Here is a 23,287-nt window from a genome sequence, read left to right as displayed (position 1 = left end):
ATTATAAATAAAATGGCGCCCCTTACGGAAGGTATTTTTCTATAAAGAGCGCAGAACTGCATTGAGAGCAGTCCGGCCATTCCTTAAATGCTGCGCTTTCTCTTTAGATTCCTACAGAGCTTAATCATTAAGATTTAATTATGTTTAAGATTTATATTTATACACATTTAAGATTTTTTAAACTTTTATAAACCTACATCAAAAAACTATTTCTTGTGCTAAAGTTAATTGTTAGACTTATAGCTAACTCCTTATAAAATGCTATACTCGTGCCTATAAACTTATACTAATTTAAGTACTCAAATATATATTCAGTGAAACCGTTCTAACATCATCTGCATTGCACATAGCTACGGTAATTGTCTTCATTAAAGATTGATTGCTTTTAACATATTCTTTCAGGTAGGTGAATGCAGTCAAACTGCTTTTAATATTTTATTTATAGTTTTGTTCTATTAGTGTTTTAAAATAATGTATTTTATGTTTAAATTAGCAGCATTTTTTTTCCTTAACTTTGTTATGTTAAGCTGTTTAGTTACCTAAGATACTGATAAAATTATTTATCTGGGTGCATAAATTAAAACAATGTATGTAGCTGCATAGATACATTTACTCTGCATTTTTGATACTCTCTAAATATATATATATATATATATATATATATATATATATATATATATATATATATATATATATATATATATATATATATATATTTATATATATATATGTATGTATATATGAATGTATTTATGTATGTGTGTATGTATGTATGTATGTATGTATGTATGTATGTATGTATGTATGTATGTATGTATGTATGTATGTATGTATGTATGTATGTATGTATGTATGTATGTATGTATGTATGTATGCATGTATGTATGCATGTATGTATGCATGTATGTATGCATGTATGTATGCATGTATGTATGTATCATGTTTTAGAGAGTGACACAAGTATCCCCACTCAAATTGTAATCATGCTTATAAAATTGTTTCATGAATATTTTTATTGTGATTTCCTGAATATTGTTATTGTGACCCCCATATTATTATTGTCATTATTATTATTGTCACCTCATCATCAAGTTTTTTTTTCCATCTCGTTTTTATTACTACAAATGTTACTAAGTTATTTCTGTTATTAAATTGTGGGTACAGTTTTGGTTTTGGTGTTAGCTGAAATTTTAGGCAATCCTTTTTTGATTTATTTCACCGTAATTTCACTGAGCTGAAATTCCAGAAAAAGATGTTTAGATTGTTGAAAAAGAGTCGCTCATTAAACTTTGGTTTTATAAGGTAGAAATGACTGTATTTTTGAAAAAGGGTTTAACTTATATTTCTTTATAAATGAAGATGTTAAGCTCCTAATTGTACTGATATAGATTCTGTAGACACATCTAACCAAAGCATCACTACTGATACTAGGTCTAAGAAAGTCAAGCTATCATTTGAAGAGGCTTTAAAATTAAAACCTACAACTCCGGAAGAGATGTGGAAAATTGTAAAGGATATGAGTGATGATCAGGCTATTGATGTTAAGCCTCTGAAAAGTCGAAAAGGATGGAAGACCATTCGCTTGTTTGTCTCATCAACTTTTAAAGATTTCCATCAAGAGAGAGAAGTTTTAGTAAAAGAAGTAGAAGTAGTTTTTCTAACAGTTTGTCGATTACCTAATCATATAAATATTTTTTTCTTTCAAACAAATTATCAAAAAGCATTGGTTACAGCAACAACATCATAAAAGATTTCTGAAATTTTTAAACTTTTTTTTTTTGAATCACCTAATCATATAAATGTATCTTTTTAAAATCTACTTATAAAAGAATTCTAAATGATACTACAATAAATTTGTTCGATTTGTTTGAAAATTTTTTGCAATTCTTTAAATTTTTTTTTTTGATTATTGAACAAATTTATTGTACTATCATTTAAAATTCTTTTATAAATAAGTTTCAAAAAAAAATGTATTTATATGATGAGGTGATTCAAAAAAAAAAAGCTCAGAACTGAAATAATTGTACATCAATGCAGTCTAGTTGAAGGCATGTTCTTCTATCATCAGTTGTTTTTCCAGGAAAATGAAAATGAACATTAATGTACTTGTTGCTGAAATTGAAAATCCTGTTTTACTTTTCTGATACTAAAAAAAGTTATCATAATTATCATAATATATGCTATTCCAGTTTTTATCAACTACATTGGAGTTAGTTCTTCACTTTCAAATAAATGTTCAAAAAATTTACTTAAGTTTTACTTCACCAGTTTTGCAAATATTTTATTCAGCACCATCATCACCTTGGAACAAATCAAAGGAGATACTATGGCAGATGAGCCAGCATATATGCAGGTAAACTCATCATTTTAATTTGATACCTGATCATGTTGTTGCTGTAACCAATGCTTTTTGATATTTTGTATCCTTTCTACTTATATGAATTTTAAAGATAGTGATTTTGAATTTAAGTCAACAGAGGCATTCTAGTGGTATGACAAAAGATAAATCATCCACTATGCTGTTTTTACTGTTTTGAGCCTCTTTTATTTGTTTTTTATCATTATTTTAGTTGCAATTCTTTAAATTTTGGATCCAATAAAATTGCAAATTTGTGAATATCATGTTAAGTAAAACTATGCTTCATTATGTCATCTAAGTGTGCCTTGAAATCTTTTATGATGTTGTTGCTGTAACCAATAACTGCTTTTTGATATTTTGAAACAAAACTATCAGTTGAAAAATGTTTATTAGCAGTATCAAATGGTGTTTATGCTGTAAACATGATGAGAAAAAGTTGGGTCAGAAGGGAAATCATCATGAGGAACAGTTGTGAAGTCATCATGAGAAGCATTTACATGTTCATGCTCCATGTGAAATTACCTTTTCTGCCAATATTTAAATAAAATACCTGCTACTATTGAAAACGATTTACAATATACATACTCTCATTTCAAAATTACATTATGCAGTTCTCTTTTTTTGGTTTTCACTAACTATTTACACACAAGAAACTTTGACTTTGAATAAAGAAATTTTTTTAATTTATTTTAATTTCTGTTTCAAGCTTGACAAACAAAAAACAAACAGATCACCATCAGAGATCACCACAAATCTGTTACTGTGGTATTTCTGTGCCTATCATTATTGTTATTGTGGCATTGCTATGATCCTTTTCCCACACCTGTGTTTATTACTGCTTTAATACAGTGATTCCTGTTAATGTGTCACTTTCTGGCATGTATGTATGTATGTATGTATGTATGTATGTATGTATGTATGTATGTATGTATGTATGTATGTATGTATGTATGTATGTATGTATGTATTATGTATGTATGTATGCATGCATGCTTGTATGTTAGGGTGACAAAAAAAATCAAAGTGCTCGAAATTGGACTCCCAACCCTTTATTGTGTTCCTTTTAACTAAAAAATAAACTGTGCGAAATATTATTAGGATATTTTCATATCTAGGGGTTGCTCAATGAGCTTGATATTATCAGATTTAAGGGTTAGCATAAAATAAAAATGAATGTACTTTATTTTATTATTATTACAAAGCTCTAATTTTTTTATTTAAGTTTAGTGTTATATGATTTTAATCAATGTTTGATTCAGGTTGTTCACTTGTTTTTTTAAATGCGTACACAATTGTGGACTTTCGCATATCTGGAATTTGATATTGATGTTCCACAATTTGTAAAATATATTGCAATTGAGTTTCATCTTTTGTCAAGAGTTTTGTGTAATCTGAAACAAGTTTCACTGCTTGTTCAGCTGTGTCATTCATAACTTTCATAGAGTTAACAATTTTATGTGCATCCTGGTACTCGGTTGTTTTACTCCACTTGTCTGGGCAATGTTCCTTCATAAATGTCCAATTTCTTCCAAGCAATTCAAATATATATTTTGATCTCTTTGTTACAAAGTCATCTAAGTTCATGCTTACAGTTTTATCCATTAATCCTTTACCTTCAAGCCGTTTTATCTGGGTTTTTTTTGCTGGTTTTTCAAGCGCAATCAACATTTTTTCTTTAGTTTGGCTATCAACGTCGTTGCTGAAAAAAGAGTGACTCACAAGGTCTTCAGTTAAATACCATAGATATCCTGCAATGGCTTTTATGGCAGATTTAGCCACTTCTTTGTCAAATGCTTTGAAATTATTCAATTTCCTAATCAGTTTCAGGTCATTGTGAGGAGCAGATGAAGAGATGGGAGCCCGAGACCAATGTTCCATGTAAATCAATATTGAAAAAATTGAAAATCGTAGAAGATTCTTCTTTTTATCTTTTGTTAAGTACAATTGATATCAAAAAAAGTAGATTTTAATAGAGTACAGTACTTTCGCCATTCATTGTGCTTGGTGCACGATGGATGGCGAAAAGTTATTCCCCTTTGACCTGGAGGAGTTTGACCTCGGAGAACGAAAAGTTATTCCCCTTTGAGATTCATATGATGTAGAAAAATGTTCAACATTGGCACCTAACCCTTAACAAATTGTAGACAAAACCAAGGAACATGTGTTATAACATGATAACGTTGCTTTTTTGGAATTCTAGCTCTTTGCAAAAAGTCTAGAACCTGATCTGTCTTAAGGCCTGCACTTTCTTTTACATTGTTGTTATTTTTAAAGAAAAAATAAGATTTTAAAACTTGTCTTTTAGATGGCAACTTTTGCCCTGTGATCACAGATGTAGCTTGACCAATACACCATAGTTCATTTTGACTTCTTGTCTCCATTTACAATAAATCAATTTTGAAAATATTTTACTAATAATGTGTTTTAAAAATGTATTTTGTATTTACAGGATGATGTAATGATTTTAGCAGTAGTACAATACTGATGCACTAACTTAACTGGATGATGAAATATTACAGTGGGTGTTCTAAATGCCAGCCAACTTATTTTATTTTTAATTTTTTAGCTTTCTAAAAAAAAAAAAACAATTTGTATTATGCATGACTTATTAGATTAACAAATGATAAAATATTGGTAGGATTCTCAACTTAGTTAGTAAAATAGAAAAGATAGCTGATGAAATATGAAAAATGTGGGTTCGAGCAGCCTTGCAAAATTAAAAAATTGGATTGAGCAACCCCTAAACATCAACAAATTGTGTCCAAAATTTCACAATATCATTTTTTCATTAAATGGAACCAAATAAAAGGTTGAGAGCCTAAGAAAAAAAAAAAGTTTTCAATGCATTTATTTGTCACCCTAATGTATGTATGTATGTATGTATGTATGTATGTATGTATGTATGTATGTATGTATGTATGTATGTATGTATGTATGTATGTATGTATGTATGTATGTATGTATGTATGTATGTATGTATGTATGTATGTATGTATCTATGTATGTATCTATGTATCTATGTATGTATGTATGTATCTATGTATCTATGTATGTATAAAAGTAAATAAACACACACATCTGTAAAGTCTATCAAGTAAAAAATTTAATTTGAGTGCTTAATTTGTAAGAACATATATTTGAGTTTTAAGAGTCATAAGAGACTTATTTAAATTGACATGGGGCATATTATATCAAAGAAGAAGAAAGAAATTCGTAAGTTTATTTCTAACCTTTTTTCTCAATCATTATCTATTTTTTGGAACTTGTTACTGTAAATATTTTTAAAAAGATAACTCATTATTTTTTTAAAAGCGTATATCTTTTGAAAAATGTTTGTTTATGAATATTGAGAAGAAATTCTCAAGATGTGTGATATGTGTCTAAGTAAATAATATTGCCAGTCGTTGATCTTTTTTCAATTAAATTCTAATATAAATTCAAATGTATTCTAATATAAAACTTTTGATTTTTTGCATTTAAATTCTTCATACTGGGCACAGAATTGATGGGTGCCAGAGTTTAAATTGTTTGCATTTATTTTTTGCAATATGCTAAGGGCCACCCTGTTATATTCTCAATTTATAGACTCCACCGAGTTTGGCACAAAAATCACATGAAAATAAAGATTTAAAAATTTTTATATAAATGCATACCTTCTAGATCAAGTAAAGAAACTGTAAAATGAAAACATCCTAGAGTGTTAAAGTTGAAGATCTATCTTAGCAGGTGAACTTATTGCCTTATCTCATTGTTAGTGCAGGATGGAAAACTGAAGTATTAACCAAGGCTACGCTTGGATTACTATTACAGATCTGTGGTGATGATAAAAAATATACCATTTGGGTTCTATAGATTTACATACTTACCAAAGGACATACACACAGTGTAAGAGGGTCTATCACAAAAGCTTCAGTCTATATTTTGTAAAAATTACTTAGTTGATATACACTTTACTTCAGAAAAAAACTTAACAGCATTTATGTCAATAAAAAAAACATCAAGTTCAATTAATCGTTAAAAGGGAACAACTATCTGCCTTTTTTGGATGCAATGATCTTGTTTGGTTTAATGTATATATAAAAGAAAATCACAACTTAAAGTGACCATGAAAAGCTAGAAAAAATCTAGAAGCTGTTCATAAACACTCCTCTGATATTGTTAACAGGTTTTAAAAAATTTTACAGTAAGCATATGAAAAGAATTTGAAAGATCTAAAAGTTGGAAAAAAGATAAAGTTGGATGATGGCTGCCAGTAGAATTACTGACACCAGTCATGTAATGTTGCAATAAATCAACATATTTCTAGGTGATAAACTAAAATTGAAGTTCTCTCAGATTAAATTGAAAACAAATTATAAAGAGAGAAAAATAACTGAAAAAGTCTAAAATAACTGAACAATCAAGTCTAAAATAAACCAATATTTTTCTAAGGATGCTTTGAAAGAAGTTCTTTACATACATACCCTTAAAAAAATGCATTAAACCAGTTTTGATTGTTTGAAACAGTATTCATTATTTAACATCCCTTGGGATATAAACCATCATCTACTTGTAATGAGTGTCATGTTTATTTTTACATTACAAGAATGTTTTTTAAAGATGTAAAAGCAGAAAAACTTTATATTTAGTACAAATAATGTAAAGTGAATATAAATTTGTCATATGGGAACTCAAAATACAGCAATTTTCTTTTCTCTTTCCTAATTGACATGTGATTTGAAATAATAATTTTTTTACTCCAATAAAAAGTTGCTTTTCAGTTTTGATTAGAGCTCTATAAATATTTAAATACTTAAAAGTGGCATGTTTTTTCAGAAATTATTTTCCTTAAAATGTTTTTGTTTCCATTGCAATCCTGTTGCCAAATTCAAACTCTGTTAAATATCTTTTATATTTGAAAATATAAAGTTTGTATACATTAAAATTATTAGTATTCTTAATGGTTTATTACTCTACCGGTACAGAGATAAAAGCTCTTTTATATTTGCAATGTAACATGGCTGTTTATTGCATATATAGGTTTAATCTCTGATGACACCCAAGCTCCAAACCGTGCACCAATCGATACAAGGGAACCACAAACTGAAAGTTCCCAAGAAAACTTACCTGTAGAATTGGCAGATGAGCAAGTAGTTGATTTTATTCACAAGTGAGATTCCCTTACTTAAATTTTTTGTTTCTAAATAAATTTATCATTTTTAAAAATTCTTGAAGTATAAAACCATTTGTCTATCAGTTTTTTCCCTCTAAACATCATTTTCTGTAAGTAAATAAACGTATTTACAATAAGTATGTACGTATGTACAGTAAGTATGTACAGAGTGCAGCCTGTTTGGCACACACTGTAATGTAAATTCTAGGAGTTAAAAATCTTTTCCAACAAAGCACAATTAAAGAAAAAAAACAAGATGGTACTAATTAGTTATTTACATTTAACTTATATTTTAAAGCATTGTGGTTACAAGCTTTAACTTGCAAAGTTAAAATTGGAAATTAGTATTTAAGAAAGTTTCAATTGAAATAAAGTATTTAAAAAAATTTCCTAATTCATAGGATCAGTTTAATAATATAATGTAAACATTTTTAAAAATATTTTAAAATTTAACCTTACATTTTTTAACTTTGTCAGCTATCCTAATACCAAATCTGGTGTATGTAACTTTTTAAAAACAAAGTATAATATAGTTGTAAATAATAAAAATGGTTAATTTTTATAAGGCTTGTACAAAACAAATGCTTTTCTATTTAAACTCTCTATATTGATTTCAGTATCGTTGAAGTTCCTAGTTGTACTGATACAGATTCTGTAGACACATCTAACCAAAGCATCAATACTGATACTGGGTCTAAGAAAGTCAAGCTATCGTTTGAAGAGGCTTTAAAATTAAAACCTACAACTCCGGAAGAGATGTGGAAAATTGTAAAGGATATGAGTGATGATCAGGCTATTGATGTTAAGCCTCTGAAAAGTCGAAAAGGATGGAAGACCATTCGCTTGTTTGTCTCATCAACTTTTAAAGATTTCCATCAAGAGAGAGAAGTTTTAGTAAAAGAAGTAAAAATAGTTTTTCTAACAGAATGTGGTTTTCTAGTTTTGTAAACCTTTAACCGGCTTTATAACCTTTAACCGGCTTTATAACCTTTAACCAGCTTTATAACCTTTAACCAGCTTTATAACCTTTAACCAGCTTTATAATGTTTGACCAACTTTAATTTAACACCTCTAGCTGCATTTTTTTCCCTCCCAGTGTCCAATCATTGTCCTTTACCTCGATAAGCTTCTAATACTGCTATCAATAAAAAGTTGCTTTTCGTATTTTTGAAGACAAGTTAGAGAATCCTAAAAAAATATTTGTTTTTATCAATCTTTGTGCTGCAGAAGTTACATTGATCAACTTATTAGAAAGTTTTACCAGATAATGCTGTTTTTTTTATGATAAAGGTGTTTCCAGACCTCAGATTATGGTGTGAGTCTCGAAAGTTGCGTCTGGTAGAATGTGATTTGAGATGGGTAAGTAATAGAATTTTGCTTTTAACTTTTGAAATTAGTTTTAAAAAATTTTTGAAGTATTTTAATTTAAAAAATTGAATTGAAAAAAATTTTTTTTCAAAGTTTATATTTTAAAAGTTTTTTACAATTAAAAATAAATTATGGTTTTCTGGATTTTGCGTTATTAATCTAGGGAGTCCCCAAAGATTCTACAAGTGAAGATACAATTACTATTTGTTTAAGTGAGTTAGATAGGTGCTATGAAGATAATACTGCTCCCTTTTTCCTCAATCTAGCTGGGTAAGGCTATTTATTAAAAAAATAATAATAATATTAACTTTAAGAATTATAATCATCTTTTACAATAATGATTATTGGAAATATAAATCTTCTATTAAATTGCGTTTTTAGTGACAGAACTGGTTGGATACCAACTTTTGACGAGTTTTCTTATAATTTGGCTTTGCAATATGGCTGGGTGTATGGATTGACTGTAACTGAAATGGAAATTGTTCATGGTGCTTTTAGAAAACTAAATCCAAATGGTGAAAAAATATCCTAATTGCAATTTGATTAATAATTTTGCTAATCATTTTTAAGATGAATAGATCAAGATTAAGTTTAACAGTTTTTATCAATTCTCTGCACCATAGTAACGGGTGATGCTTAAGTTATTGGAAAAAATAAAAGATTTAACATCTTATTTATAAATTGGAAAAAAATTTAATATGATTGTTTTCAAAAATAAAGTATCTATTTTGGAACAAAAATTAGTTATTTCTTATATCAAAAAATGTCTTATCTGCAATAGATCTCAATTTTGAGAAGTTCAAATCAATTTCTTTTGGCTTTAACTTAATGTGACCAACCAAGACTTGGTCTGTTAAAGATTGCCAACCTCTCTTGTAAATAAATAAATAGAAAATGTTGCTTTTCTAAACAGGCATTAATGTATTGATTGCTACAGCCTTAGAAGTATGAAACAATGGCTTGGATAAACCATGGACAGATACAGCTACAGCTACCCATTATTATTTTTTCAGAGCGTTCTCTTTTCCTAAAAAGTAACCACTTTCTGGTCTGTATAGTGTCCTAAATTTCCAGGCATTGCATCACCTGCAAAACAAAAGTATTTTTAAACATTAATGACCAGAAGTAATTTTGTATTATAGAGCTGCTTAACAAGTTTTCTGCTTCTTTTCTTAGCTTTTATTTATTGTTCAGTTATATATTTGGGAGTCTTTTTACGTTTTTACATTAAATATTCATTTTTTAAAATTGTCAATCAGTTGTCAACATCCTGGACTAGAAACTAAACTAAAACTAGCCAAACTAAAACTAGCCAAACTAAAGTCTCTTTAGTTTGGCTTTCTTTTCTCAAGTCCAGGAAGTTGGATTACCCCAGAGTGTATTCTATCATATAATGAACTTAATCATTGATTGCATTTTGAGCTATTCCTTTTTTTTTTTTTTTTTTTTTTTTTTTTTTTTTTTGAAATGATTTACAATTTTACAATTTTTTTTACATAAATTTTTACAAAAAAAAATAATTTCAAAAAATTTCAAAATTTAGAAAAAATTATTGTGCTGCTGCATTTTATCTTATTTTAAATAAATGTGTTTTTAAGTAATAAAATAAACATTTCATAGGTTTTTTTACATATGCATCAAACCTCATAATTGTTTAATTAGCTAGAAAAATTAAATAAAAGTTTATCTGACAGCTTATGCATCACCTGTTACAAGTTTAGATTTACTACATTCAAAATCAAAATGAATCATTGTTTAAGAAATTCCTAGTGATTTGTGTTTAATTTTATAAGGGTCTTGACCTAGCTACTAGTATGTTGCTATAAATTTGATATTTTCATTTAAAAAAAAAACAACAGAAAAAACAAAATGTTTGAAAGTTTAAATTGCTAGTTATTTTCTTATATATTTGAACTGTATTGATTGTGGTATCAAAATGTATTTATGCCTTATGATTTCTTAAAAAATTGCATATTTAATGTAGCATGTAAAATCTTTTTCTTTCAAATAAAAGCATTGTTCATGTTGCGGACTGTTGATAAAAAAGACTACATCCCTGAAGATATACAGAAGGATTTTTTTAATGAAGAACCCTTCATGAAAGAGAAATTGAAAATGCTGCGAAATATTATTACTGAAACATTTCCAGTGAGTTTTTTTTTTTTTTTTAAATTTCATAAATAATTTGCCTATTAATTTTGTTTTTATGTAAATTGTTAGATAAATAATTGGATTAATCATTGGGGTAAATCATAATTCTTTATTTTAGGAAACTAATGTAAAAAGCTACACTGTATCCTGCACAAAAGATGATGATAGCGGTGCATGGTCTTTTACAGGATTATCAGGACCTGACTCTATATTCTCAAACACTGTAAGTGATTTTAAAACTTATTTAGTTGCAATATTAACTGAATTAGCCTAATCTTTTTCTACAATCTTTCAGGTTTACAACTTTTTTCAAAAACAAATTGAATTTCTCTATCCTCTTGATCCCAGTCCTCAAGATCCTTTACAAATTCAACGAGAAGCTCATGAGGTAAATTTATGGACAGCCAGGTCTTAGCAATTGTAAAGTTTTGATTTTTAAAAAAAATGAAAAATTAGATCATTCTTGCTGTTTTTAACATTACTAAATTATTTATTAAAAATGTTATTTGTTATTATTGTTGATTTATTAATAAAATTTTTAAACTAATGTTATTGCATTTGTTGTTATTACATTAGACCTTTCTTGATAGTCGATCTTCATGTGTTTTGGGCAGGGACAAGCTTTTAAACCAAGTTAGACATTCACATTTATTTTACAATGCAACGCAGCAACCAATGAGACAGTTTCTTAGTTGATAATTTTTTTACTTGTTACTTTCTAATTTAGATTGAAAGTTATGTAATTAATGGTAATGCAAATAAATCACGTGCTCCCTTGCTAGTTGTTGGAATAGCTGGAGCTGGTAAAAGTGCTTTAATGGCCAAAAGTGCTCACCGTGCCATAGAGCTGGCTAATAAAGGCCAGATTTTAAAAATGAAGAGGTATTTTGATATGAATTAATTCAAATTTATTGCAAAGTTTTTTAGTGTAAAATTTGTTTTGATTTTAAAGTACTGTAATAATAAGGAAATTTTCTTTTAGTTCAAAGAAATGTAATGTGTTTTTTCATTTTGTTGGGGCTACACCACGATCGACTGATCTTGCTTCATTCCTTCAAAGATTAACTAAGGAATTGAGACCAGAGATGGTATTTTTGTTTCCCTAGCATATTTTGATAAAATAGAGTACAGTACTGAGTGCTTAAGCTTGAACAAAAACAATTGTGCTAATTGATCAAAAGCAATTGAGAAGTTTATAATTTTGTGTATGCACTATCTAGCAAAATTCTTTCTAAAAACTTTTTAGCATGAAGTTTTGTGTGATTTGGATGCATTGATCACTTTATCATATAACTTGCTGGAAAATCCTCTTACTGATCCTGTTATTCTATTTATTGATGCTGTTAATCAGGTATTTCTTTTTTAATTTCTTTTATCTTAATTAATTTTAGTTTTTTTTTAATTTTCTTTAAAAAACTTGGTTTGAGTAAACTGGGGTAAGAGTAAATTTCTTTAAAAAAAAGGGTACATTTTTATGATTTCGTTTTTTTTTACATTTATTTAATTTTAAAGCAAAACAAAAAAAAATCTTAAAAAAAGGTGTGAAAAAAGGTGTGACACCATATTGTAGAGATTTTTTTTTGCTCTATCTAAAGGTGTAAGAATTATTTAAAGAAATTATTTGTATCAAAGCAAACTTTAAAATTTCATACCTTAGTAAAAAAAAAATTTTTTTTTAAAAAAAAAAAAAACTTTAAACTTTTGAAACTAAAATTGAATTTTATTAAACTAAAAAGACGAAATTTTGAAGAAATTTTATAATGATCAAGAATATCTTTTCAAAATTGATTTACCAGTTTCCAGAAAAAAGTGGGGTGAAAAAACCAAGAAAATGAGGGAAAGAGTAAGCATACTAATAGCTCTTACCTATGCATTAAGATGAGTGGTATTATTCAATAGTTAATAATTAAATAACATTGTGAGGGTGGAGATTTGTTTAGTCTTTAGGGAATGTGCTTTTTTTGTTTGGTTTTGTTAGAGTGTTTGAGTGTTTATGATTGGTTTGTTGGGTTGCACTCTGTTGTGTGGGTGTATGTAGCTTGTGTATGGTTCTTGTATGGTTCTTGAATGGTTTGTTTAATGAGACTCATTGACTTCTAAAACCTTAGGCATGTAAAGTTTATCAACAAAATCTTAATACAAATGATAATGATGTTATTTGTGTTAAGATTTTCATGTGGAATCTGTTTTTAATGGTTTTTAACGTTAATATAAGAGATATAAATCTACGTTTAGTAGTGATACACGTTTCAGAAATTCATTAAAGAAAACGATACTGTTTTGCAACAAACCTTTTTTAAAAAAACAGTATGGTTATATATAATGATGATGTAATCCTCAATTGTAAACAAATATGATAACCTTTGCTTTCTAAAAATTTTTAAAACAGAAATAAGTTGTACTTGCATTTGTAAAATGCAAACAACTTATTCTAAAGACCAGTTGCAGCTTGTAGTAGGACAATTTGAAAAAGGCAAAGTATCACTCAGTGAAGCTTCAGATGAAACTCAGCAGAAAAAAAATAAAGACACCAACAGGTGCAAAAAGTGTTGCAGAGTTTTGGAAGAAGGATTGCCAGTTCAAACTAACCTGTGGTGCCAATGTGAATCTTCTAGTTGCAAATCTTGGGTTTGTCAATTGTGTTTATTCAAAAAATCCAAAATTTTGGTGAAGAGTTTTTTTTTCATGAAAAAAAGTACTATAAACCATATGGACCATAATGCAACTGAAGAAACTAGTTGTTGTTGTTTTTTTTTTTTTTTTTTTTGTATACTTAATTTCTAATAAGATTGGGTTTTGCTTTATTTTAAATTAATTAAGCTTGATTTTCTTAACAAATTGTTATCCAAATTTAGCTAGTTTACTTTTCCCCAATTTTGGTATAAAAATATTATAACATTTGAGCACAGGCCTCAAGATGATTGTGCTTGTACTCTTTAGTAAGCTACCTTGGAACCCATTTCTTGCAGATGTTATGGAAGTCAAGGTCATTATAGATGATTTGAAAGGTAGAGCCATGACTAATCTGCAGAGAATAAGCAATGTCATCAATGGTAACATGCTGGTTTGCCATTAACATAACTTGAACTTGCTAAATCTTTTCATCAGTGACAGAGGTTAAAAGGTGTCCTGCTCCCTTTTCATGCATCTAGCTTATCTGGTGACATTTAAACATATCCATCCACTTATTAACACTTCTACATAGAAGTGCACTGTGTTATTTACCTCATTTTGTTGTTCTTTTTTAAATAAAATATTGCAGATAAATTTGAAATTTTTTTCAATAGGTTATCTGAAAAAATGTTCAGTATTAAACATTAAACTATCATTTGTGTGTTAATAAGCACAATATTTTTAACTTTAAAACATTTGACAAATAGAAAGTCATAACAATATTTACAATTACAAAATATTGTTTTGAATTTTGTTAAAATGATGAACCTTTCAATTTAATGCAAATTTAATACTGCAAAATAATGCAAAATAAAATGTGCACACAAAAAACTTTATAAATCAAATATGCAATATTTGTTCATGGCTCTTAAAAATTTAATGAAGTTTCAAAGCTATTTGTATTTTAGATGATAAATATTATGAATAAAATTAAAATTATGACAGTCATTAGAAATTGTGACATCTCAAACAACACACATTTGAGCGATGGTGCTTGAGTTTTCTTATGTTTCTACTTGTTTTCTACTTGTTTTAAAAATTATCTTATCTCTCGCAAATTTTTAGATGGATGAAGATAAACAACAGTACCTAAATCGCTGGCTTCCAGAAAATCTTTCAGAAAATGTAAGAGTTGTCATTTCTACAATCGAAGGTACTTCTAGCCACCAAACATTAAGAGTCTTTAAAAGTTCTCCAACCGAAATTATTTGCGGACCCTTGGATAGAGAAAGCCGTCAGGTATTTATTTTATGTGTAAAATTTATAAAATGTTCAAATTTTTTTTGCTTTAATTTTGTTGTGAAGTTTTCTCTTAAAATAACTTAAAGTCTGTTCAACTTCTAATTTCTTCTACACATCTAATTAATGATTCTCTTTGAACATAAAACATTTTTAAATCTAATGGCAGTTAAAGCAATGATCAAATTTTTTTTGGATTTTTTGTTAGTCTAACAACAAAAAACAGCATGTGAGTAAGAAAATCATCAATTAAAAAAGTCATCAATTAAAAAAAATCATCAATTAAAAAAAATCATCAATTAAAAAAGAAAATAGTTTTTACTGTGGAGAAGAGCAAAGCTATTTTTTTTTTATTCTTTTTTTATAATAACAGTTAGTTTTAATGTAAATGATTTGCTCTCTAGATGTAAAACTTGTAAAAATGAGTTAAAGAATATAATATTGCAGAATGTTAACTGAAGTAAGTAATAAGTTGATATGAGAAATGCAAAATAAAGTCATAATTAATTGAACACAAAAAATTGTTTTGGTAACTCAAGTTAATTTTAATCTACTAATTGTCAGAAGATATATTATTGTATTAAATTTTATTGAAAACATCTTTTTGAAAAGTCAGAATATCAGAAATTTTTCCCAAAACCTTACATTTACAGCATCAAGTTAGTGGCATGTGTTTTTATCTCTACATTTTGCTTAAATATTTTCATATATGTGTGTGTTTAAAATATATTTCTTTTAAGCAAACTTGGGAAAAGGTGTTTCTTAACGAGTCAAAAGTTTTTATTTGCTAAACTTTGAGTAAGTTTAGATTACTAGCTGTACCCAGACTGGCAAATAGTCTCAGGGTTGTAGGAAGTAATTTTTAAAGGAAATATGCCAGCCAAGTTTGCCACACAAGAAACTTGTGGTTATTCAGGAAGTTCCCTCAGATCTACTTAAATGTCTTCCATGCATCCACTTCTAACATATCAAGGCTTCTTGAATCCTTTAGTTTTCATTATTTTTTATATCAAGGATCCAACAAAAACTTTTTTTTCAACTGAGCTGAATTTATCTTTGGAAATATTGAATCCTAAAAAATAGGCACTGAACTGGATTTACACATTCTTTTGAAAAAAAATTTTAAATCTTCAATATCACTCCAGTAAGAAAGGGAGCCATTTTGTTTTGAAAAATTGAATAGTTTTAAGTTTTGTTTATGATAGTGCTTCAACTGAGAAGCAAACAGTTCTACTTTATTATTAGACAATGTCTTTTATTAGATCACTGAGCTAGATTCATGTAAATTTATGCAAATAAGTTTAATTTTAAGACTTTAACTTCATAAGGTATTAGATGTCTCTTATTAGATCACTGAGCAAAATATAGGCTAAATTTATGTAAATTTATCTAAATAAATTTAACTTTAGGACTTTAACTTCATAAGATTTTGCATAACCTTTATTTTAGTTAATTGTTGAAAATATTCTTCGTACTTACAACAAGAGATTGGACGATGAGCAGTTAGGAATGCTTCTTGATAAAGTTGGATCAGCTAATCCCCTGTGGTTAACTTTAGCCTGTGAGGAATTAAGAGTTTATGGAAAGTTTGAAACACTCATTAACAAAATTAGTGAGCTTCCTGATGACCTTATAAGGTATTGGTGTCCAAGCTTTTAACAAATAACATTTAGTTAAAAGAAACACTAACTTTGTTATTAATTACCAATTGTTTATTTTTTCATTTTTGAAACAAACGGCTTGTTTCTTTGTCTTTATTTTTGTATATCTAATTATAAATGTTGCTACAAAATTTAATTGTTTAAATTTTTTTACCTTTTAAAATGGAAGTCTTGAAGAATCTGTATTTGAAAGATTTGAAAGTGAAAATGGTGGTGCATTAATGAAAGCATGTGTTTGTCTATTAGAAGTATCACGTCATGGGTTACTAGAAACTGAACTTTTAGCATTGCTGGGTGAAGAAAAAAATATCAAAGTTCCAGAATACAGGCCTGATGATGAAAAGGTTAATGAGCTTATGAACAAATCTAGCACAGCTGATTCTAATGCAGCTCAGTCAAATATAAATGCCACTATAGACAATATTGCAAAGCAAGTCCAAGATACATATGTTAATGAAGAATCAAATGTTAAAAACCCAAAAAAGAGTAAGCCAGATGGAAAAAAAGGTAATCTTTAATTATAAAATGTTGAATAATTTTAGTGAAATCTTGAATAGTTGTTGTAGTGAATATAATTATTCTAATTTTATTTGTGAGTTTTTTTTCTTTTATGCAGAGAGAGCAAAAGGGAAGCAAGTGAATTTCTTACCAGCAAGAGATTGGGCTGTAATTTATAGAAATCTTAAGCCATTACTGCGTCCCTGTGGAGATTTAGGTGAAGGGCGATTGGACTTCTATCATCGCTCATTGAGTAAAGCTGCTCGAAGAAGGTAAATCATTAAATTATCTGTTTCTAAAGATTTTGTGACAAAGTCAAGCTAAGCATTTGTATTGCAAAACTTAGAAAAACAAATTATGATCTAAACAAAACAGTTGTGATCATTTTCGTTATTTACTTCTGCTTTTCAGATATTTTAATGGTGATGATGATCTCAAGAAACATAAGTACAATTTCTGGCATGGAGTTCTTGCCGATTATTTTGAAGGAGTTGTTGATGTTGACAGGAAAGCTGAGGTTATTAGGGGATTTTTCATTCCTTTTTATGGGTGAACCTTTTATAAACCTATTAACACTAACTTTGACTTATTTTTAGGAATTACCTTACCATTTGGAGCAACTTCTTGACAACAATCGATTAATAAGATGTCTTATGGATTGGGAAGTATTTGAGCGCTTGTACTCTGAAGAGTTTAGCATTGATCTTCTCCATTCCTGGTTACAGGTTGCTTTTTTTTGTAATTCTTTTTTTTTAAGGAAAGTTTGCCTAAATTCTAAGCATAAAAAATTAATTTAAAATTAATTTAAAAAAAAAAAAAAAATTAATTTAAAAAAAAAAAAAAATTAATTTAAAAAAAAAAAATTGAAAGAAAATAATAAATTTAAAAAAATTCAAAGCTTTTATTCTAATTTACAGTGTGGTGGCTTTGGAATTGCATCTGCTGTGTATCGTGAGCAGCTCAGCATTCTTAAAAAATCTGATATTCCTTTGATTGTTTATGTGGAGATTGTGGAAAAGGTTTACGGGTTTCTGTGAGTAAAGATTTGTATTTAATGTTTATGAGTCTTACAAGCTGTCTTATTGTAATATTTAATTTTCTTAAATTTCAACAATCCAATGTAAATATACAAAATTTTATAAGGAAATTTTATTTTATCTTTCTCTTCAAATTTTTCTTCAAAGTTTTCTTTTAAAGTTTATCATAAAATCCTTCTGTGCTTTTTACTAACAATCCTTGTGTTTTACACTAAAAATATGTAAGCATAAATTATGAAAAATATGCATAAATTAGTCATCTTGATTTATATTTAATATAAACAAGTGTAAAGGTTTTTTTTTTTTTTAATTAGTTTCTATCTACCTGTTTTAGGATACAAGCTGGCCAGTATTCAGAGGCACTTGAGCTGATGCAAGAGCGCTTGAATGATGAGTTGAAACACTTAGGTGAGCGTCCTGATGAAATGGCTGACATCTACCAAAATATGGCAAGATGTAAAAGCGAGGTTTGAAATAGAATTACATTTAAAAGATATGATAACTCACAGTTTTCCTCTAAAGTTAGATTTGCTTTTTATTCAGGCAAAGTTTAGTTTTCTTTATTGATTTTGTAAAGTTACTTAAATATTATTTTAATACTTAAGAGTAACAGAGTAACATAATTTGTTAGCATTACAATTGGTATTATGACAATGGTATTATGACACTGGTATTACGACAATGTTATTACAACAATGGTATTATGACAATGGTATTATGACAATGGTATTATGACAATGGGTATTATGACAATGGTATTATGACAAAGGTATTACGACAATGGTATTACAACAATGATATTATGATAATGATATTATGACGATGGTATTATGACAATGGTATTACGACGATGGTGTTAACCCTTTTTAATTCAAGTGTAATCCATAGTCCCTCTTCGCATTTTTCAGTATTTTATTTGATTTCAAGTCAAAATACACTTTTGTTTTTATCAGGATTTTTAGATTTGGGTTTAAGAGTAAGAAATTAAGCAATAAACAAAGTACAACAAAGTTTAGGAATGTCCATGAGTTTTGTTGGATTGCTAATTGTTGGATTGCTAATTGTTGGATTGCTAATTGTTGGATTGCTAATTGTTGGATTGCTAGTTGATGCAAGAGAAAGTAGCAATTGATGGTGGAAAGGGCTTCTGTTAAATATTGAACTTTAGTAAATTGATAAATTAAAATAGTAAATTAGGAATAAAGATATAGGACATTTAAGAAAGTATTACCTATCAACAAATAACTCCTTGTAATGAGGTTCACTAATGCATTCACATAATAAATTGTGTTTCTGCATCACAATAAAGAATAAGAGAATAAAAACGCATAATATATTATGCAAATAAAACTTTATGTAATATTTTCCTACTCATATTCAGTCTGGGTAAAATAAATTACTCAATAGCAGGTGATCTCAAGTTCTCTCAGTTTTTATGGTGGATTGTCTCCAACTGCAATGGTTGCTCAACCATGTCCTCTTGAAAGTATCCATTTACAGGACCAAATTTAAGATCCACTAGCTCATAGAACAGCATCATAGTAATCATTCTGAGTCAGCATCCAGAAAATTTAATGCTAGGAATTGAATTACTGCTCCTTTAATAGACGATAGTTCAGAGAGTCTGGTTCTAAACCATTTACAAATCCATTGTGTAAGCATATAGAAAAGTTTGGTGGCATAAAAGAAGTAAGCAAATTTTCAGTTACCATTAACTTTATAAAATCAGAACAAAATATCATCTTTAATGGCAATACAAGCACTGAGAGTTTCAAACTTATTTAGTGTCAATTTTGGAGGGCATGGGGATTAGCTTATTTCTGTAAGTGAGCTACTGAATCTTTGCATAACAGTTTTCTCACAGACCTCTGCAATAGATTTAGAGTTGCTGGTAACTAAAGCTCCTATGCAGTTTATTTGAAGCAAGCTGTTAGCTTTAATTATAACAATATGATCAATAATGTAAATGGAATTGAATTTCTTGTTATTAGACCGTAGATCAGTTTTTATTATCAGCTAGAAGATTAGATTCTTTTTATCAGATGGAAGATCAGTTTTTTGTTATCAGAAGATTGGATAAAATGATAAAGATAATGAAATAAAAATATTTTGTAATTTAAATTTATTAAAATTGTAAACTTTCCAACAATTTGAAAAACTGCAAATGTTTTTCATGACAAGTTTTTTCGATTTGCCATTTCGCACTGAACTAGAGTCTGCATATTCTAACAAAGCTTGCGGCGTTAGTCAAACCCGAGTTCGAATTTAAACTTATCAAAAATGGTTAAGGAGGAGTGGAACATAACATAAAGTTGTCCTACGGGGAGAGGGTTGGGAACAATTACAAAGAATTATTGAAAATGTAAAGTGATGTTATTCTATTGTTAAGTTTGCACACACAATGAAGTGCAAAAAGTATGTGTACATGTATATTTCCTTTTTATACTAAAGTTTCCATCTTATGTAAGATAAGATATTTAAGTTTTAAAATTTAATCCACTTATTTTTTGGTTAAAATGAATGAACAAAATGCATGAATAAAATGAACAAATGAACTTAGTATAAAGACAGATTTAAAATGTGCTCTAAATGAAGAATGAAATAAATAGATAATAATAATAATAAACAAAAAAAAAAAAAAACGAAGAATGACAGTCAATCTTCATCTTTAAATTATCCAGAGTAATTTTCTTTCTCAAATACATTATTTATATGCATTTATAGTTACAACTAAATTTTTGACAATATTTAGATTGATAAAGCCCAACAGTACATGCGTGTTGATCAGTTAGATGATAATAAACTTATTGTTGAGTATGGACGCAAATGCCTCGATTATCGAAAACGATTTAAAAGTCCGGACAATAAAGTAAGAGCGAAGTAAAAGTTCCTCGTCTTTCAATAAAAAATTTACTTAAATGAAAGCTCTCTACGAGAATGCGAGTTTTTACAAATTCTTTTTCAGTATCGCTGTGCTTTAGCGAACATTCTGATAGCACATCACTTGAGTAACGTTGCTGATATCACTCATGAGACTAAGCCGAGGGAAGAAGCTTTTGCAGCAATCGATGCTGCGATCGAAGTATTTACTGAGGTACTTCATGCATACGATTTTATTTAAAGAAGTTTCTAGCAAGATCAATGCGTTGTTCACAGAAATGATTCAAATGATTTTTAAAAAAAATTGCTGTTTACATTTTTTAGTTAAACGACGTCGGTCACATAGCTGAATGCATGATGACGAAAGCAATTATTGACTTTGGACAGCCGTTCCCTGTGAGAGAAAAAGTGCGCAATCAAAATACCATTTCTCCTCTTTTTTTCTTAATTTGTTAAATATGAGCTATAACAATTCTTTGTTAACTTCGTCCTATTTCGTTTTTTTTTTTTTTTTTTAATTATTTTAGTTGTTGCTGCAATCTTTGGAATACTGTATTAAAGGTTACGGCGAAAAACATTTACTTACTACGCGAATCTACCTAAATACTGGAATTGCTTATGAAATGGCCGGCAACCGGACAAAAGCTTTTGAGTTGTTTATTAAGCTCAAAGATACTTGTATGGCGGTGAGTTAAAGTTTTTATCGCGAAAATTTTAAAATGAACTTATTAATAAATTATACTATGTTTAAATTTTTTTTACGTCACTATTGATTGTAATGTGCTGTTTAAATTGTCGTAATTTATTTTATTTCTCACAATTTTCCAAAATCACATTCGACATAATTTGCCTGGCTTGAAGTTTTTACAAAACTTTCCTGGTTTGAGGTGTGACTTGAAATGGAAGTTTGTCTGAGCTTCTCTAATGTATATTTCTTTGATGGGTTTGTTTCATCGTTATATTCTCACGATGAATCGTATGATGATATTTATACTAATTTTTAAATTTAGCATAAATTACCATAAAAACAAGAAATAGGCATCTTTCAACATTTGTAACGAAAACGCCTCAACTACATGTTTACTTGATTGTAATTGACTCACGGAATCAAAAGAAAAACCACTAAAATAACTTACTAAATCAAATTTTACCCAATCAAAATTTTTAAAAGGATAGCGGAGAAAGCTCTCTGCGTTAACACCTAAAACGGCCTTGAATGAAACATCAAGTAATTTGTTCAGTGGGGTACTGCAAATTATGTGGATTACAGCAAATTATTTTTAAAAAAACCCTACTAACAATCCTTTGCATAAATCAAGTGACTTGAACTTCCGGGTTTCCAAATGAGTTTGAATTTAATTGTTTATACGACAACAAAATTTCTCTCGTTAGTGAAATATAATGACCTCACTAATTATAAAAACCTCGATATCAAAAGTAATGTTTTTTACTTGTAAACGTCACTTTATGAATATATGACGTCGTCTAAAAAATAACTTTCTCAAACGTCACTAAAGTTAGTAAGAAATGTTTTGTTGTTTTTGAAAATTTATTCTGATATTTTGTATTTTTTTTTGTATTTTATTTGTATTAAAGGTCTTTGGGCCTGGTCATCCGAAAACTGTGCGTGCAATCAATACGTTAAATGAACCAGTTTATAAAAGAATGGCAGAAAATCTGATGAGAACCGTCCCTGAAACTGCCTAAAAAGGTATTTTACGCTTTAGCAAAAGGAAGAAAAATGACGTGGATTGGTATTGAGTCATTTTTTTTTTAAATTTATTTATAAATGTAGATAGGAGGCTAGTTATGAGGCGAGTTGGCTCGCTTTTCTTTCGACTAATTTAAGTGGAATGACCTCAGTTTAGAGCTTCGTACCTATTATTTCAATGATTATTGCGTTTTTTTTTTGTTTTTTTTTTTAAAATTTAGTTGTTAAAAATGAAATTAATAATCAATCAATATGTAGTCTGAAAAATTTTAAATCTTATATGTAATTAAATGTTGATTTTTTAGCCTGTTCTTTTTTTTTTGATTCTATTAACCCCTCGTGGTTTGCTTAACGCTCGCCTCATCACCCTCCTTTTGTTTTGCTATATCGAACACAAGATGTTGTTTTTACGTGTTTAGTTAATGTTTATAGTGTATTATAATAAAGTTATGTATTTGTAACTTATTTATTCAGACTAGTAAATTTTTTATAAGGAGTTTCAACTTGATTTTTTATTTCAATGACGTCATTTATCTCGAAAGACCTTTTAAATTCTGA

At 28.3% G+C, this 23,287-nt stretch overlaps 2 protein-coding genes across 5 annotated transcripts in view; both read left to right on the top strand.

The window, feature by feature from the left end:
• Positions 1–1,811, top strand: part of LOC149880431 (uncharacterized) — an 8,873-nt gene extending 7,062 nt beyond the window's left edge. Inside the window, exon 2 of the mRNA XM_090070051.1 lies at positions 1,368–1,811. Within this exon, the coding sequence (XP_089926177.1) occupies positions 1,368–1,747 (380 nt within the window). The 3' untranslated portion in view covers positions 1,748–1,811. The remainder of the gene's footprint in view (positions 1–1,367) is intronic.
• LOC145186624 (telomerase protein component 1-like) lies at positions 61–23,287 on the top strand. Of its 4 annotated transcripts, none has more exons than XM_090070999.1 (26): positions 61–402; positions 7,379–7,508; positions 8,129–8,414; positions 8,802–8,870; positions 9,043–9,149; positions 9,261–9,394; positions 10,894–11,027; positions 11,149–11,253; positions 11,326–11,418; positions 11,607–11,663; positions 11,758–11,912; positions 12,013–12,118; positions 12,277–12,381; positions 14,769–14,942; positions 16,392–16,579; positions 16,773–17,110; positions 17,220–17,373; positions 17,513–17,618; positions 17,698–17,826; positions 18,019–18,134; positions 18,473–18,605; positions 20,891–21,007; positions 21,104–21,232; positions 21,343–21,426; positions 21,546–21,704; positions 22,615–23,287. In XM_090070999.1, exons 3-26 carry the CDS (start codon positions 8,268–8,270, stop codon positions 22,723–22,725), a joined length of 3,150 nt encoding a protein of 1,049 aa, XP_089927125.1. In that variant the 5' UTR covers positions 61–402; positions 7,379–7,508; positions 8,129–8,267; the 3' UTR covers positions 22,726–23,287. The 4 variants fall into 4 exon arrangements, with proteins under 4 accessions (XP_089927125.1, XP_089927124.1, XP_089927127.1 ...); XM_090070998.1 differs by lacking the exon at positions 61–402 and adding an exon at positions 4,938–5,572; XM_090071000.1 differs by lacking the exon at positions 61–402 and adding an exon at positions 6,067–6,085.

This window comes from Hydra viridissima, unplaced genomic scaffold, assembly GCF_058129835.1.
Source record: "Hydra viridissima isolate aposymbiotic clone 2 unplaced genomic scaffold, HvirCarnegie_v1 scaffold_13, whole genome shotgun sequence".
Classification (NCBI taxonomy): domain Eukaryota; kingdom Metazoa; phylum Cnidaria; class Hydrozoa; order Anthoathecata; family Hydridae; genus Hydra; species Hydra viridissima.
This window is presented reverse-complemented; position numbering and strand designations above follow the sequence as displayed.

Coding starts and splice junctions, on each gene's coding strand:
- LOC145186624 (XM_090070998.1), top strand. CDS start 5,536: ATGGGGCATATTATATCAAAGAAGAAGAAAGAAATTC. Junction 11,028..11,148: donor TTATTACTGAAACATTTCCA/GTGAGTTTTTTT, acceptor TCTTTATTTTAG/GAAACTAATGTAAAAAGCTA. Junction 11,254..11,325: donor ACTCTATATTCTCAAACACT/GTAAGTGATTTT, acceptor ACAATCTTTCAG/GTTTACAACTTTTTTCAAAA.